The 16,108-nt window shown below is 37.0% G+C and overlaps 1 protein-coding gene across 2 annotated transcripts in view; it reads right to left on the reverse strand.

Moving 5' to 3' along the window:
* Positions 1-1,592: 1,592 nt before the first annotated feature.
* The window catches only part of GALNT3 (polypeptide N-acetylgalactosaminyltransferase 3), a 61,556-nt gene continuing 47,040 nt past the window's right edge, over positions 1,593-16,108 (reverse strand). For both annotated transcript variants that reach the window (XM_045187351.3, XM_024579868.4), the window contains exons 8-11: positions 8,874-9,005; positions 8,568-8,669; positions 3,618-3,770; positions 1,593-2,695 (exon numbers count right to left, since the gene is read on the reverse strand). In XM_045187351.3, coding sequence (XP_045043286.1) covers positions 2,573-2,695; positions 3,618-3,770; positions 8,568-8,669; positions 8,874-9,005 — 510 coding nt within the window. In that variant the 3' untranslated portion in view covers positions 1,593-2,572. The remainder of the gene's footprint in view (positions 2,696-3,617; positions 3,771-8,567; positions 8,670-8,873; positions 9,006-16,108) is intronic.

Here is a 16,108-nt window from a genome sequence, read left to right on the forward strand (position 1 = left end):
CTAGAGCTCGTGGGACTTGGTCCTCTAGAAGAAAGCCACGGCAGGTCTTCCGCAGCGTTTGCCAGGGTAGTTTCAAACTGCGCGAGAGTTCCACAATTTCACCCTTGAGCACATTCAAATATCTCAAGTGGATGTCAGCCAGGCTTCATAAATAACTTCCTCTGAGCACTGTTTCAAAACTCAGACATTTAAAAGATACTACCCAACCCAAAAGACAAATCCCTTCAGACACCTGAGTCACAGTATAAGCCTCCTAAATCAAGTAAGAACTCTCCCTTTCAATGCATTTAACACAGCCACAGTAGAGTCAACCTAATTAATCTAAATCGATTTGGGTTGGCTCTTGACATGACAACATGTGACTAACACACAGAGGGCACTCGGGGGTTTTTTCATATGTTTTACTTATGCTTATTTACAAAATATCTGAGAATTTGTTTTATTTTTATTTTGTTATTTATTATGATATAATAAATACTAAAAGCAATATTTCCTCCTGGATGTTTACTGTAGACCAGCAATTATCAACCTTTTTCATCTCATGAATTACACACAAATGAATTACTAAAATTCTGTGGCACGCCAAATATATATTATTTGCTGATTTGACAAAAAATAGGTTTAATTTTGATTCATTCACATCAGATGGCTATTATTGTGTTGGTTGTTGTCATTTTTTTTTTTTTATTTCACAATCTCAGGGAAAAGAGGTCAGTGCCCCGATTAAATAGTCAGGTACTGGATGTTTTAAAAATTCTTGTGGTGCACTGGTTACAAATCACTGCTCTAGAGTAACAAAATGAGAAACAGAAGTTGTACGTGTAAGTGGGTACTAGTGTATATTTCACAATACATATTAGTATGCCATAGTAATAAAGAAACATCTTTACTCACTAAAGAAATATCAAATATGAATAATGAGCAGTCATCTGCATAAAATATAACATCATAATGCCACTCATTATACTATTTCAAAATTAGTTGTCTTTCTTTCTGCTCCATAAGACCTAAGCTCCAAGGCAATGTCTTACTCTGACTACCATAACTTGTCACAAAGTTAGACACACAATAAATGGTACTTGAATTGAAATAAAAGCTGGCATTGCAACAAATTAAAGAATGCAGGGTTTTAAAAACTTTAAAATACAACTTCAAAGGTACAAATAATGAGAAGATGGGATCAATAATTTAAACATTTTCTTTGGACACCTGAGTTCTGCTGGGTTTAAAATATGAAGCCAAACATATTTTACTTATTAAATACAAATATAAGAGATCTATATGTAAAATGGCCAAAAAGAAAAAAGTGCTAAATCTCTTAAACAAGCATCACAATTTTTTTAAAATGTACCCTATCAGATGTTCAAGGAAAGTTATCAGAAATTAGTAGAAAACTTTCTAAACATCTAACACGGAGTCTTCTCCATTCCCCATTTTTTATGCCATGGTATCAAATGTTTGAATTTTCCCTAAGAAATATCTGACAGCTCTACGGTAAGTGCTCAGAAATTCAGGATACAAAATTCATGCTCCCCCCACCTATTATCAATGATATATTTTATCCAAAAGATAAAAATACTTAAATCCAATGATTACAATTGTAAGGATTTGTTTTATTGTGTTTTCCACATAGAGAGAAATAGGTTTTTTTGATAAGTAAAAATTATTACAAAGACAATCTATTAATTGAACAGTAACACATTGAATTAAATCAGTAACAAATAAAATTTAGCTTTAAATGAGTTAAGTAGTCTGCATTTAAAATTCAATTTCACAAACATTCAAGATTAATAAATTTGGGTAAGAAAAAAAGACTTTCAGAAAGGAAAAACACATGTTGTCAACAGATAGTAAATTATAATGTATTTTAAATTTCTTTGGGAAAACACAGTATTGTTACTGAAGAAAAGCCTGTTAAAGACAGACTTAAGTGCTTCAAGTCAAGAGGGCTTCAGACTAAAAAATAGTTTAAAATTTGCCAAGAAATTAAAGTGTTAAAAATAGTCTTTTGTTTATTCATTTAATTCCATGTTGACAAATAGGTAAAGAAAAAGGCAAAAAAAGTTTACCTGCATTTTCACGTAATAAATTTAAGATCTATAAAAATTTCCTGGTTTGTATACAAAAGCCAATGTTTGACCTTCATTGATCCATTTCTATGTAGTTAAAAAAATACAGTATCAAATCTTTCTCCCTTCCCCCCCAAAAACTAGAAGTAATATTTTAAGTTGTGAGTGTGTGAATGTACCTATGCATATCCTCGAGTGTACAAAACACATAAACAGCACTTTCCTTGGAAAATGATTTTCATCATACTGTAAACATCTCTTTCTCTACATCTGGACATTTCAAAATAGTCTTTGGTATTATTAATCACTGTGCTTTGAAATGGAGACAAGGGATTTCTGTAGTGATGCTACAGAGACATTGCAAGATATAAATAAGAAAAATGCACTTGGAATAAGTTACAATTAGCTGCTTTTGCATAATTTTCAAAACTACAGTGTATGCCTAGTCACAGTTTTATGAGAAAAAATATCTCCTTTTTCAACTCCTTAATTTTAAGGAACACTTAATCATTTTGGCTAAAAATCCATTTTTGGAGTGGATCTGATGGATTGCATGACACCAGGCTTGGATGCTCTCCATTTGCTGAAAGGCACATTTTTAAGAATGGATTATATAGAAGTTGATCCTAGAATAAAAGGAAAGAGAAAAGACATTAAGTTTCAAAACTCATAGTTAAATGATAAATACGAAAATTACTTTATGGCCTCACTGAAGCTAAAGGGAGACCTGTACACCAAATATATACCGTCCTTAACAGGTTATCTTTCTAAGATCAACTATGTCTGATAAAATCTTGTCTGTTTCTGGTGTAAAGAACACCATTTATTCCACTATGTGAAGTATTACATAAATGAAGAGAGCTATACAGAGCAAGGTCTCAGTCCAATTTTTAAACAACATTCCATTTTTATATATACATATGTGTGTGTGTACACATGTACACACACACATACACACATATCCATGCATCCAAAAGTGACAAAATTTTAAAATGTGTAAGTCATAAAAGTCAGTTTTATACTGTTCTTGCATCGTACAAAACAATTTTCAGGTAAGAATTACTAGGTTCCAGCTAAGCCTTAAAATATGTTTTTAAAAATTGAAAAGAACTTTTATATATTTTCTCAGTTCTAGGTTCGCAAAGGCACTAAAACAGGGAAGGAAAAAGTTAAGCACTTCAGGTAAGAAAAAATAATGATTTCCTTTTCTATCTGCCAAGAAAAAAAATGCCTACTGCAAGAAGCATTATAAGAAATGTAAAAAGACAAATATGGGCAACAATTATTAATAATTCACAGAAGTGTTGATCTACATAAACCACGCTTTAACTAAGCAACTTTCCAATTACTTTGTTTCTAAGAGGTTTTAGTTCATAGATATATGCTCTTTTATCATATGGGTAGACAAACATAACAAAGTTAACACAAGCTGAGAAATTCTGATGAATAACAATAATAAAAAGTGTTTCATGCCTTTTCCCAGGTAAGCAATTAGAGCTGCTCAAACTAGCAATCACATAAAGGGATGAATTCATTGCACTGGGGTACCTTTTGGATCTCCCATTTCTGCTCTCCAGTGGCAACTGTCTTGTGACCTTTGTAGGTACATGCATTCAGTTGAACAAGACCTTGAGTGGCATGGAGACATAATTCCTTCTGGATGTTATGTCGAATTTCGTGTTGAGCAGAATACTCAAAGTACTGTAAAAGAAAGAATGCTATTGCTGACAAAAGCTCCCTATATGTTCAGTTGCAAAATAACAGTCCAATAAAAAAAAAATCAGCAACTTACTGAATAATGCAGTCGTGTCTACTTCAACAAAATAATATGGTAAAAATTGGTATCAGAAACATAAGCTGAGATTTTATGATAGAAGATACTGTAAACTTTTTCCAGCCTATTACCAAGAGATAGATACTTAATTAAGAAGTTATTATCTTCCTATATCAGAAATTACAAGTTAGGTAGGGTAGAGGCTGGGATAGGTACTCCATAGAAAAGGGCTTGGAAAACTCTAGCAAGCATAGTAACTGTCTTTTCTTCTCCACAAATGTTCCTTCTCTCGTATTCATCTCAATTCCTGGCATTTTTATTTAAATAGGAACATTTAAAAGGAGTAATCTTGCCCTGGCTGGGTGGTTCAGGTGGTCAGAATGTTATCCCATAGGTCGTGGGTTCAATTCCTGGTCAGGGCACATACCTAGGTTGCGGGTTCAATCCCCGGTGGGGGTGCGTATGGGAGGCACCCGATCAATGTTTCTCTCTCTCTCTCCCCTCCTCTCTCTCTAAAATCAATAAACATATCCTCAGGTGAAGATTAAAAAAAGAGGGAGGTAATCTCCATGCCTCAGTTTCCTTGCCTGTAAAATGGCTAATTTCATATCTCCTACTCCTTGCAGGGGTGTCCAACCTTTTAACATCCCTGGGCCACACTGGAAGAATTATCTTGGGCCATACATTAAATACAGAAACACTAATGAAAACTGAGGAGCAAAAAAAAAAAAAAAGGTTTTAAGTAAATTTACAATTTTGTGTAGAGTCACATTCATAGCCATCCTGAGCTGTATGCAGCCCGCCGCCCGTGGGTTGGACACCCCTGCCAGGGTTATAAAGAGAATTGTGTGAATACATGCAAATCACAACAATAACTGGTTCATGGTAGGCTTTCAATATATTTAAGCTATTACTACTATTATTGATGCTTCACTCTCCCCATATGTTCAATTACTTAGTCCCTTGGGCCTACTGAATTCTCCTCTCAAATGTAACCATCCCACCCATGCTTACTTCCATATCCTCACTTCTGTTGTTCAGGTACTCTGAGTCTGTACTGCAATACCTCCAGTCATCTCCAATTTCTGCTCCTATACTTCAGTTCTCTCTACTGCCTGAGTAAAGGGAAACTCACTCTGCTTCCAGTCGCTGTTCATCTTTTATGACATTTACTTGTTTCCCAACATCCCCTGATAAAGTGAGTCACTCTGTAACTAAGATTAAGCCCACAGTCCTTAATTGGTACACAAAATTTCTACTTTCGATCTTTTATCAGCTATTGTCCCAATTACATCCTATGCTCCTTTCACACCATTCTATCATGCAGAACATGTGTATCTATAACTCTGAGACTTTGCTTTATTGTGTTCCACCTGGAATATCCTTCTGGATCCTTCTCTGTCTAGCTACCTTTTATTTTTCAAAGGGCCAATTCAAATATTACCTTCCTCTTTTAGTTTTTTCTGAATTTGTCCTACTGCTAAAAATTATGCCCTTTCCAGGGCTACCATAGTCCATCAGGGATAACTTTTACTGCACTTTATTGGAATTGCGCGTGTAGCTAGCTGGCTTCACGACAGACCAATGTCAGGCAGTGTAACTAGATGTAACATCCATCACAAATCAAAGATTTCATAATGCTGACATATCAAAGTTAAATAACTGAATAATTGATTTTCAGTAATAAAACAGTTAGTCTTAGCACTAATATTTATTGAGCCCTTATTATGTCCAAGGCAGAGACTGTTTGAAGCTCATTATGTGTATTACAGTAGACACCCTACAAACACTAGCTGAATTCAACTTTGGTTCCCTTGGTCTTTTTTTTTTTAATTTTTAATTTTTATTGTTATTCAATTGGGTTCTCTTGGTCTTAGTCTCATGCTTAATTTATCTGCTTCCACAGATACAATGTCAGCCATTTTTATAACTGACAGTTCTTCAGATGGAAATATTGAAAGAAAACAGGTTTAAGTCATGAAAACAGCACTCTGGCTACACATTTTTAAGAAAAATTAATCTTTATGATTTCAAAGATGGTAAGAAAGGCTTCTTGTATTTTACTTTACTCAGATTATTTTTTTTTAAATCATTAAAAAGATGTTATAAGGAATATGAAATTGTTGGAGATATTTAGGTAAAACAAAAAGAGTACATTATTAGCTAGTAAGAACACTGACTAAACTTAGAAGTGAAAAAAGCAAAACATGATGTTAAAAAGTCATAATGACATAGGCTGCAGTGCAGTTTCTTTGTCAATTTAGTCACATTATCAAACTATTCTTATCTGGCATATACAAATACGGTTACAATGAAGATTTATGTTATAAAAAATATCACTATCTGGTCAAAACAGTAGAAAAGAGCATGAGGAACTGGTTAAGTTAAATAATACCTCAAAAATGTTTAGCACTCAAAACTAAAATTCACAAAGTAGTTTAAATGCAAGGCTTGATTGAAAATAAATTTAAAGGAAATAAACCAAAATAAAATCAATGGCTGAGTGAGGTGATAGAGGCCAGAGTTATCTTTTTAAATATAAACCAGAAATTATTATTCTCTTCTCAAAACCCTCAGAGGGCTTCTGTCACAGAAATAAATCCAGGTTCTTCAACAAGGCCTGCAAAGCCTGCAGGGCCGGGGCCCTTAGTGGTGTCGCTGACCTCATTTCCCACTCTTCTCTTCCTGGGCCGCTCTGGTCCAGCCACACTGGCTTTTGCATGCTCTGTGTCCCTGCCCCTGGGCCTCTGGCCTTGCACTCCCTTTGCCAGGATGCTCTCCCCCTGGAAAATGGTTCCTCTCCCAACTCCTTCAGGCCTCCACTCCAAGGGTTACCTTCTCAAACAGGTCTTTCTGAACCTTGAAAATTACCCCCAACACTCAGACACATTTTCCCCCCAACCTGCTTCATTTTTCTTCATACCCAAACTTACATAGTTACTTTTTTCCTTTTCTTCTAGCTCCACCAGATCAGGGACTTTGTCTTTTTTACTACTATAACAGTGCAAGTTATATTATACTCTATACAAATATTTGTTGGGAGAATAGGTGAATTATTTCTCCAGAGACAAAACTGTAAAAACATCTTTATGGCAATGATAGGAACAATGTATAAAGATAAAGCAATGTGTAAATGTATCTTCAACTTTTATGATAAAAATAAATGTAATGCTAGAGAAAGCCTGAGAGAAATTTATAAGTCTTCACATTTAGTGATAAGATTTTTACTACTGAGAAAATATTTCTCATTGCTCAAAACCTTTTATTAGCATAGTCCAGTGTTATTTCCAAAAGAATTCAATTATGTATAAATTATTTATATTTATAAATTATCTATAATTTGTAAAATGATTAGACAGAAAGGAAGTTTTTAAAATATGCATATATATGCATACACACATAAATACACATACACATACATGCATACACACCCGTGTGTGTGTATCTTCTTCCCATTTCAGAATTACACATTAACTATTCAGTAGTACTTTTTGTTCCCTAGCTCTGGCTGAATCGTCTGTCCTTAGTGGATTGATTGGTTTGGATGAGTAAGGATTGGAAATGATTATGATGAGGCTAATGGCAGGAAAAAGCATGGAAGAACATGGACCAGGACATAAACTGACCCTTTCTTCTTAAAACTGACATCATTGAAGCCCCATCCTGTTAAAATACGACATGGTATTTAATACTACGAAAATCCTCCATATACATCTTGGACTCTACTGGGTCCAAAATACTTACAATTCCCAGGGTGGGGGGACATACCAGCTCCTCTCCTTGGTATACCTTTCTTCACAGTCTTCTCGTTCCACTCTCATTCCCACTAGCCACCTCACTAACTCCTGTGTACCTTTCCCAACATATTTTCAAATGTCATCTTTCCCCCCAGAAAGGTATGGGCACCTCGTCTAATTCAGATGCCCTTCTCCACACCCCCAGAGCACCCTGAACACTTTATCCCAGACCTCATCATCTTGACTATAACCTCTGGTTCTGAAATACAGATTTCCTGAAGGAATCAGAATGTAAATTGCTTATACCCAGCAGAGTATCTGACATGCAGGGGTCACTCCATGAATTTACTGAATTAATAAATGAAAGAAAGAGTCTAATCATTCCAGGAATTCACTTGTAAAAGGCAAGGAAAGAAAGGTAAAAACTCTCTACTCATAGTAGGTCAAGTAGTGACATTTGAGCCTAAATTGGTAAAAACAGTCAAAAAGTGGCAACAGGCAGAGATGTCATCAATCAAAGAGAATCACGAACATACCTGTTTTTTAGAACATTAACTATGGACCACTGAAATAACTTACAATGCTATTCTTTTGGTGTTAACATGATGTAATTTGCTATTGAATCCAGTTAAATATAGTCTTTTATGTAATATAATTTTGCAAAATCGCCATGCCAATAGTCACACAATATCAAAATTCCACATAAAAGATCTCATTTTTTTTTATTTCAAAAGGCATTATTCTATTATTTTCTCATTTGCCTTTCTACTGAATGGGTAAGCAACTTCAAATTGTTTTTACAGCCAGAATGAAAACAAAATGAAGCACCCTACAACTTTAATATAAATTGCCGAACTTAATCTAAAAACATTTCACACACCCATTTACCTGAATATAAAACTAATTTAGGACTTCTGAAAAATATGTCACCCCTCACTTGTGCTGTAAGTACTAATGAAAAGGGGGGATTTTTAACGCAGTGCTCACCTGGTTTCCCCCAAGTCCATGACACGTATACAGAATTAAAGGTTTGCCTCCTTGATTATTTTCTCCAACATCCAGACATAAAGGCTGACCAACGCTTTTAATCTAAAGAAAAATTTTCAAGTTATAATTTTTTAAGTCTATGTGCCTTATATATTTCTTCAATTGATTTCAAGAAGTAGTGTAAATAATAACATTGTAAAATCTCAAAAGAAAACCACCAGAAAGTATTTCAGCAATTTCCCCCGAACCACATAAATGTTGGTGGCAAGGAGAATACCAAATAAAGAGGAACAGAAAAATACTTACATATCCAGATATAACAGGATTAAGGTCTGGCACATATGCTTCTGGGTAAATATTGTTCAGATACCATGTAAAATTTTTACATTGAAGGCGGTGCTTTATTTCGAATCTTTTTGAGAGATCACCAAATGATTTCTGGAGAAAGATGACAAGTGAAGAGAAGGCTTAATCAAAACAGTACTGGTAAAATACTCCAAATGCTACTATTTGTATTTACCTTTAGGTGTAAAAGGACTTCTGGTCTAAATACAAGATGAAATTTAACAGTACTCACTGTTCATTCAGGCAACAATTATGTCTGCCTGCTCATTTCTGGTTTCAAAGAGAATCAGGTAGCACTGTGGTGCCGACAAAGTGTCATTTTATTCTTCCTCTGCATCACAAACCTTCCCCATGGGACAAAGATCAGTAGCAAAATACTATGAGCAAAGAAATGGTAGTGGGAGCATTTAAATTGATCCTAAAAATGATCTGTAAAGTGAGGTGTGAGAAAGAAGCAGGGATAGAGAAAGGCCAACACATAACATAGTATCTTTTTTTCTAGTCAAGACCACAAAAAAAAAACCCCAAACAGTTGGGAATAATTTTTTTCTAGTTTTATGTGTGTAGCTTACTTCTAACTTCTTACTTCTTCTATTATTTTTCTAATTATATCCTGGCAATAACAACGTATTGGTTGAAAAAGGCAAGTTTTTAATGAATTGCATTTTATTTCCTTTATTTTAAGGGACTAAGCAAACAACTTAAAAATGGCACTACTAAGTTAAAAAGGAATTTAGTCTATAGAAAAAATGTAAAGAAAATTATATTACTATATGTAATAGAATACTACTTAGCCATAAAAAATTATGAAATATTGTCATTTGCGACAATATGGATGGATCTTGAGAGTATCATGCTAAGTGAAATAAATCAGACAGAAAAGAACAAAAACCATATGATTTCATTCACATATGGGATATAAAACAGAAAGCAACATACAAAGCAAACTCATAGACACAGAAAATAGTATGGTGGTCACCAAAAAGGAATGGGGCTGGGGGGAGCATGAAGAGGGTAAAGGGGATCAAATATATGGTGATAGAAGGAGACTAGAACATGGGTGGTGAGGACACAATGCAGTATACAAATGATGTATTATAGAATTTTACACCTGAAAATTATATGTTATTAATCAATGTTACTCAGATAAACTCAATTAAAAATAATGCTGCAATGAACAAGTGAGTGCAGGTATCTGTTTGGTATCCTGTTTTCATTTATTTTTGCTATATACCCAGAGTGGCATTGCTGTACCATATGGTATTTATATTTTTAATTTTTTGAGAAGCCTTCATACTGTTACATAGAGACTGTATTAATTTACATTCCCACCAACAGTACATAAGGGTTCCCTTTCTCTACACCTTTGCCAAACTTCGTATCTCGTCTTTTTGATGATGCTATTGTGACAGATGTGAACTGACAGCTCATTATAGCCTGATTTGCATTTTCATGATAATTAGTGATTTTGAGCACTTTTTCATGTACTTGTTGGCTGTTCGTTTGTCTTCTTTGGAAAACTGTTTATTCGGTTTCCCTGAATATTTAGAAGGACTATTCATTTTTTAATTGGGCTGTTTGGGTGTTCTTGCTGTTGATTTCTATGAGTTCTTTACATATATTTTTGGTATTAACCCCTTATCAAATACATGGTTTGCACATAGTTCTCCCATTCATTCTGCTGAGGGTTTCTTTTGCTGTGCAGGAGCCTTTTTAGTTTGAGGTAGCCCCGCTCCTTTATGTCTGCTCTCGTTGCTTATGCTTTTGGTGTCACATCCAGAAATTGCTGCTGAGACCTGTGTCAAAAAGTTTTTTTCTCTATGGCTTCTTCTAGAACTTTTATAGTTTGGGGTATTATGTTTAAGTCTTTTATCCATTTTGAGTTCATTTTTGTGAGTGGTATCAGATAAGGTTCCAATTTCATTCTTCAGCATATGGTTATCCAAAGTATCCCTCCCCACAGAGTGTTCTGGGCTCCCTTATCAAATATTCATTAACCATACAGGGTAAGGCAAAAGTAGGTTCACAATTACTCATATGAAAAATAATAAATAATAATATAAGAATAAACTCTTTTGCATACTCACAAATACCCAAAAGTACTCACCTACTTTTGCCCAACCCTATATATCAGCTATATGGATCTATGAAAAGGTAAACCCTCAATCCTATCATCAGCTCAACTACAGAAAATATTCTCCCTGCCAATTTCAAAGTCTTAAACCCAGGTGTTTCAGCAAAAAGTATAAAACTCTATAAAAGACTTTTGCCTAGCTTATGCATTTTACAACATAGATCTATTTGCCCTGCAGTAAAAACAGGAGTTTGCTTGCTGACTCTCCTCTTTGTGGATAACAAGAGAACATAAACTGTATTTATTGCCCACTTGCCTGCTTAGCCAAGTACCCTTGCGCAGTATACAACCTGCGCAATTTGTCTTGGTGGCCTTTGGAAAAAGATAGCAATCTAACCTGGCAGTGCTCTCTGACTTTGCATCATACTGAATGTTACTTGGAGATACTGGAGGCCACAGAAAAGGTGAAGAACTTATATGCATGCCCGATGGACATGAACTAAGGGAGGGATTGCTGGAGGGAAGGGGGGTACCATGTGGAGGGAGACAATGGGGGACAAATTGGGACAACTGTAATAGCATATCAATAAAATATATATTTTTTAAAAAGAGGTAACCATATCTTTATAACAGTCCATATGTTGATACCTTTAAAGCCCAATATATAACCCCTTCCCCACAAATCAGCACTGTTTTTTACAAAGAGAGTTGGGTACCATTCACTAAAGCATATTCTTAAATTGTCTAGTTAAGTCACCACACCCAATATTAAAACTAATGAATCTCATTTCTCATATATTAGGCACCATGTTTCTGCAGAGCTCTAATCTAAAACAGGACAATAAAAACAACAGTACCAGATTTGTAGGCACTTATTTCCTTATTTCACAGCTACACTAGGAGACAGGCAAGTATTTCCTCTCTTAAGACAGGGAAGGACAGAGAAGCGAATTGGTTGAACCAAGGCAGTCACAAAACTAAATGGCTTCCAACAGTAAAAAGGATACCAACAAGTAGAACACCTAATTTTTTAAAAATAAGTTTACTCAATTTTCCTTAAAAAATATTAAACTGAAATTATAAGTTATATATTTTAAGAGTTAAAAACATCCAGCTTCAAAAAAAGCTTTTTAAAATATTTTGTACAGGATCCAAGATGACAGAGAAGTAAGTGGAAACGATACTAGCTTCCTCCCAGGACCAATCTGGAATCACAACTAAATTGTGGAGAAATAGTCCTGAATAACCAACTGAACACTAATTGGAAAGAAGCCTTATAGCCAAGGACAGACAGAAGAAACCACTTCACCACACAAGACTGGTAGGGAGTGTGAAGGAGGTGCGAGAGGGCGGGCTGGCCTCCCACATGCAGCAGCTGAAGTTCTGGGGGAATACTTCAATAGCCACGGGGGTTCCCTATGAGAAATGTGTTTAAATGTGTCTAAATCCCAAGCTGGCCTCCCCAGCTTACAGCACCAGAGCTGGGATGGAACACAGATAACATTCAGCTGTCAAAAGCAATAGGGTTTCTGCCTACCAAGGAGAGGCTACTGGAAACACAGAGAACCTATTAAAGGGCCAACACACAAAATTTTATTTGCAGCTACTTACCCTGGGCTCTCGCAGAAGGCAGGCACAGTGGACTAGAGATGCTTGAGGAGAGTCTGAGGTTGGTGGCTCTGGGGAGATAACTGAAGGGACAGACACCAGGATCCCTGTGCTCAGTCATTCCTCATACTGCAGAAGCCATGTTTCTCAGGCAGATCACTCACTTCCAAGTGGCATCAGCCTGAGGGAAGCAATAGCTCCGCCTGCAGGAATTACTCTGCCCCACCCTGTGGTGCTTAAGTGGGCTGCTGATTACAGCTTGAGGCTATATCACTGATCAGTTTAACAACTAAGGCAGAAATTACAAAGAAGCAGCCAAAATGGGAAGACAGAGACCCCAAATGAAAGAATAGAATTCTCCAGAAGAACTAGAAATGGAGGTCAGCAATTTATCAGATAGAGTCTAGAGTAATGACTATAAGGATACTCAACAGCATGAAAAAAGACATAGAAACCATAAAAAGAGGACCAGTCAAAATAAAGAATGCAATTTCTGAAATAAATAATAAACTGGAAGGAATAAATGGTAAGTTAGATGAAGCAGAGGATCAGATCAGTGATTTGGAAGACAAGATAGAAAAATACACCCAGGCAGAACAGCAAAAAGAAAAAAGAACTTTAAAAAACGAGGAGAACTTAAATATTTTGGACAACATGAAGCATAACAACATCTGCATCGCGGGAATAGCAGGATAGGAGAGCAAGCAAGGGATTAAGAATTTATTTGAATATATAATGACCAAAAACTTCCCTAATCTGGTGAAGGAAAAAAGACACACAAGTCCAGGAAGCTCAGAGAGTCCCAAACAAGTTGGACCCAAAGAGGCATACCCCAAGACACATCATAATGAAAATGACAAGGCTTAAAGACAATGAGAGGATCCTAAAAGCTGCAAAAGAAAAGCAGGTAGTTATGTACAAGGGAGCACCTATTAGACTGGTGTCTGACTTCTCAACAGAAACATTTCAGGCCACAAGGCTGTGGTATGAAATATTCAAGGTGATGAAAAGCAAGGACCTACAATCAAGCTACTTTACCCAGCAAGGCTATCATTTCAAATTGAAGGAGAAATAAGGAGCTTCCCAGACAAGAAAAAGCTAAAGGACTTTGTTAACACCAAACTAGTACTGCAACAAATGTTAAAGGGCTTGCTTTAAGAAGAAGAAGAAAAAGAGAACAAAGGAAAGTAGTCTAACAATAAAATGGCACTAAATACACTATCTAACAATAATCACCTTAAATATATAATTACTTAAATGCCCTGATCAAAACATATAGGGTAGCTGAATGGATGAGAGAACACAATACCCACATACATGCTGTTTCCAAGAGACCTGTCTCAGATTGAAAGACACACACAGAGGCTTCTGGTCAAAATGGCGATATAGGCAGAGATGGCTAGCCTCTTTGCACAACAGAATCAAAATTACAACTAAAATATACAGCAACCATCAAGCAGGAATGTCAAAAATTAAGTTGAATGGAAATCTAATAACTATGAAATTGAGATGAATGGAAGTCTGACAACTACAGAATTTAAGAAACCATATCCATCCCAACTAGTAGGAGGGGCATGGACGTGGAATGGGCTGGCTCCACACACATATGGATAAATATCTGGGAGGGATATCTTGGGAAGGAGGAATCCCGGACCCACACCAAGCCCCCCCAAACCAGTATTCGAGTGCCAGGATGGTAAGTCCCACAACTTCTGGCTGTGAAAATCAGAGGGGATTGAGTCAGTGGAGGAGCCCTAAGCAGTTCCTCTTGGGGAACCCACACACAGACTCACCTACTCAGACTCACTCCCTCTGAGCTCCAGCACCAGGGTAGCGGCTTGAAAGGCACTAGTGGCCAGTGGTATACAGGGTGAGACTGAAGTGGCTGGCATCAGAGCGAGGAGAGGCCATTGCCCCTTTGCTGAGCCCTCCCCCTACAGAACTGGTAGGCTAGTGCCATATCTGAGCCTCCATCAATCTGGCTGACGCTGTGTGAACCACCTTGGAGATCCAAAGAGGCTCTACCCCACCCAACTTACTGGCCCACTCAAGCTGCTTTTCCATAAGAATGGCTTATCTTGACTCCTAAATCCTATCAAACAAGCAACAGCTGGCTTCATTGAGCCTTGGGGCAGTGAGATTACAGTCACAACTGGCTTCACCTAGGAATCTCCAAACCCAGCACAAGTAGCAGCCATCTCAGACTGCTTTACAGCTCAGGCAGGGTGCCCTTGACAAAACACAGATGGGGGCTGACCTTGGCCTGCACCACCCAGGAAGTGCCAGGGCCAACACACCCAATGGAGAGCTACATACCATGTAGGAACACCACCACCCTGCCCCTGAGACACTCGACAGAGGGTGAGGTTGGTAAACAGTGGTCACAGCCAGTCCTTGTAGCTGACTGGCCTGAGTAAATCCCTCCCATTGATCTGCCAACAGAAACCAAGGCTCAACTACAAGAGGAGGGTGTACTCAGCCCACATGAAGGGTGTACCTTGTGTACCCAGCTTGGGTGATAGGGGAGGCTGTGCCACTGGACCCTAGAGGACACCTACTACATTAGGCTACACTACCAAGACATGGAGACATAGCAGCTCTACCTAATACCTAGAAACAAACCAGGGAGGCTGCCAAAAAGAGGAGACAATGAAACATAGCCCAAATGAAAAAGAACAGATCAAAAGTCCAGAAAGAAAGCAAAAGGAAATGGAGATGAGCAATCTATCGATGCAGAGTTCAAAACACTTCTCATAAGGGTGCTCAAGGAACTTAGTGAGGAAGGATAACAGTATAAAAAAAAACAGTATAAAAAAAAACCCAGGCAGAAATGAAGGATACATTAATTGAAATAAAGAACAATTTACAGGGAAACAATAGTGGAATAAATGAGGCCAAGAATCAAATCAATGATTTGGAACATAAGGAAGCAAAAAACAACCACACAGAACAACAAAAATAAAAGAGAATCCAAAAAAATGAAGATAGTATAAGCAGCCTCTGGGACAACTTTAAGAAAACATTCACCTCACAGGGGTGCCAAGAGGAGAAGGGAAGGAGCAAGAAATTGGAAATCTATCTGAAAAAAATAGTGAAAGAAAACTTCCCTAATTTCATGAAGGAAATAGACATGCAAGTCTAGGAAGCACAGAGTCCCAATTATTATGGATGCAGAGGCCCACTCCAAGATACATCATTATTAAAATGCTAAAGGTTAAACATAAAGAGAGAATCTTAAAAGCAAGAGAAAAGTAGTTAGTTACTGGAAGGTTGCCAATGGGAAGGTTGTGGGGCGAATGGGTGAAGAGGTGAGGGGATTAAGAGATACAAATAGGTAGTTACAGAATAGTCATGGGGAGGTAAAGTACAGTATAGGAAATGCAACCAAAGAACTTATATGCACAACCAAGGGGCATGAAGAATGGTGGGGGGACTGCCTAAGGGAGTAGGGGGCACTGAGTGGCGGGTGGCAAAGGAGGAAAAATCAGGATAACTGTAATAGCATAAAATATAA

The sequence above is a fragment of the Desmodus rotundus genome, chromosome 2, assembly GCF_022682495.2.
Source record: "Desmodus rotundus isolate HL8 chromosome 2, HLdesRot8A.1, whole genome shotgun sequence".
Taxonomy (NCBI): domain Eukaryota; kingdom Metazoa; phylum Chordata; class Mammalia; order Chiroptera; family Phyllostomidae; genus Desmodus; species Desmodus rotundus.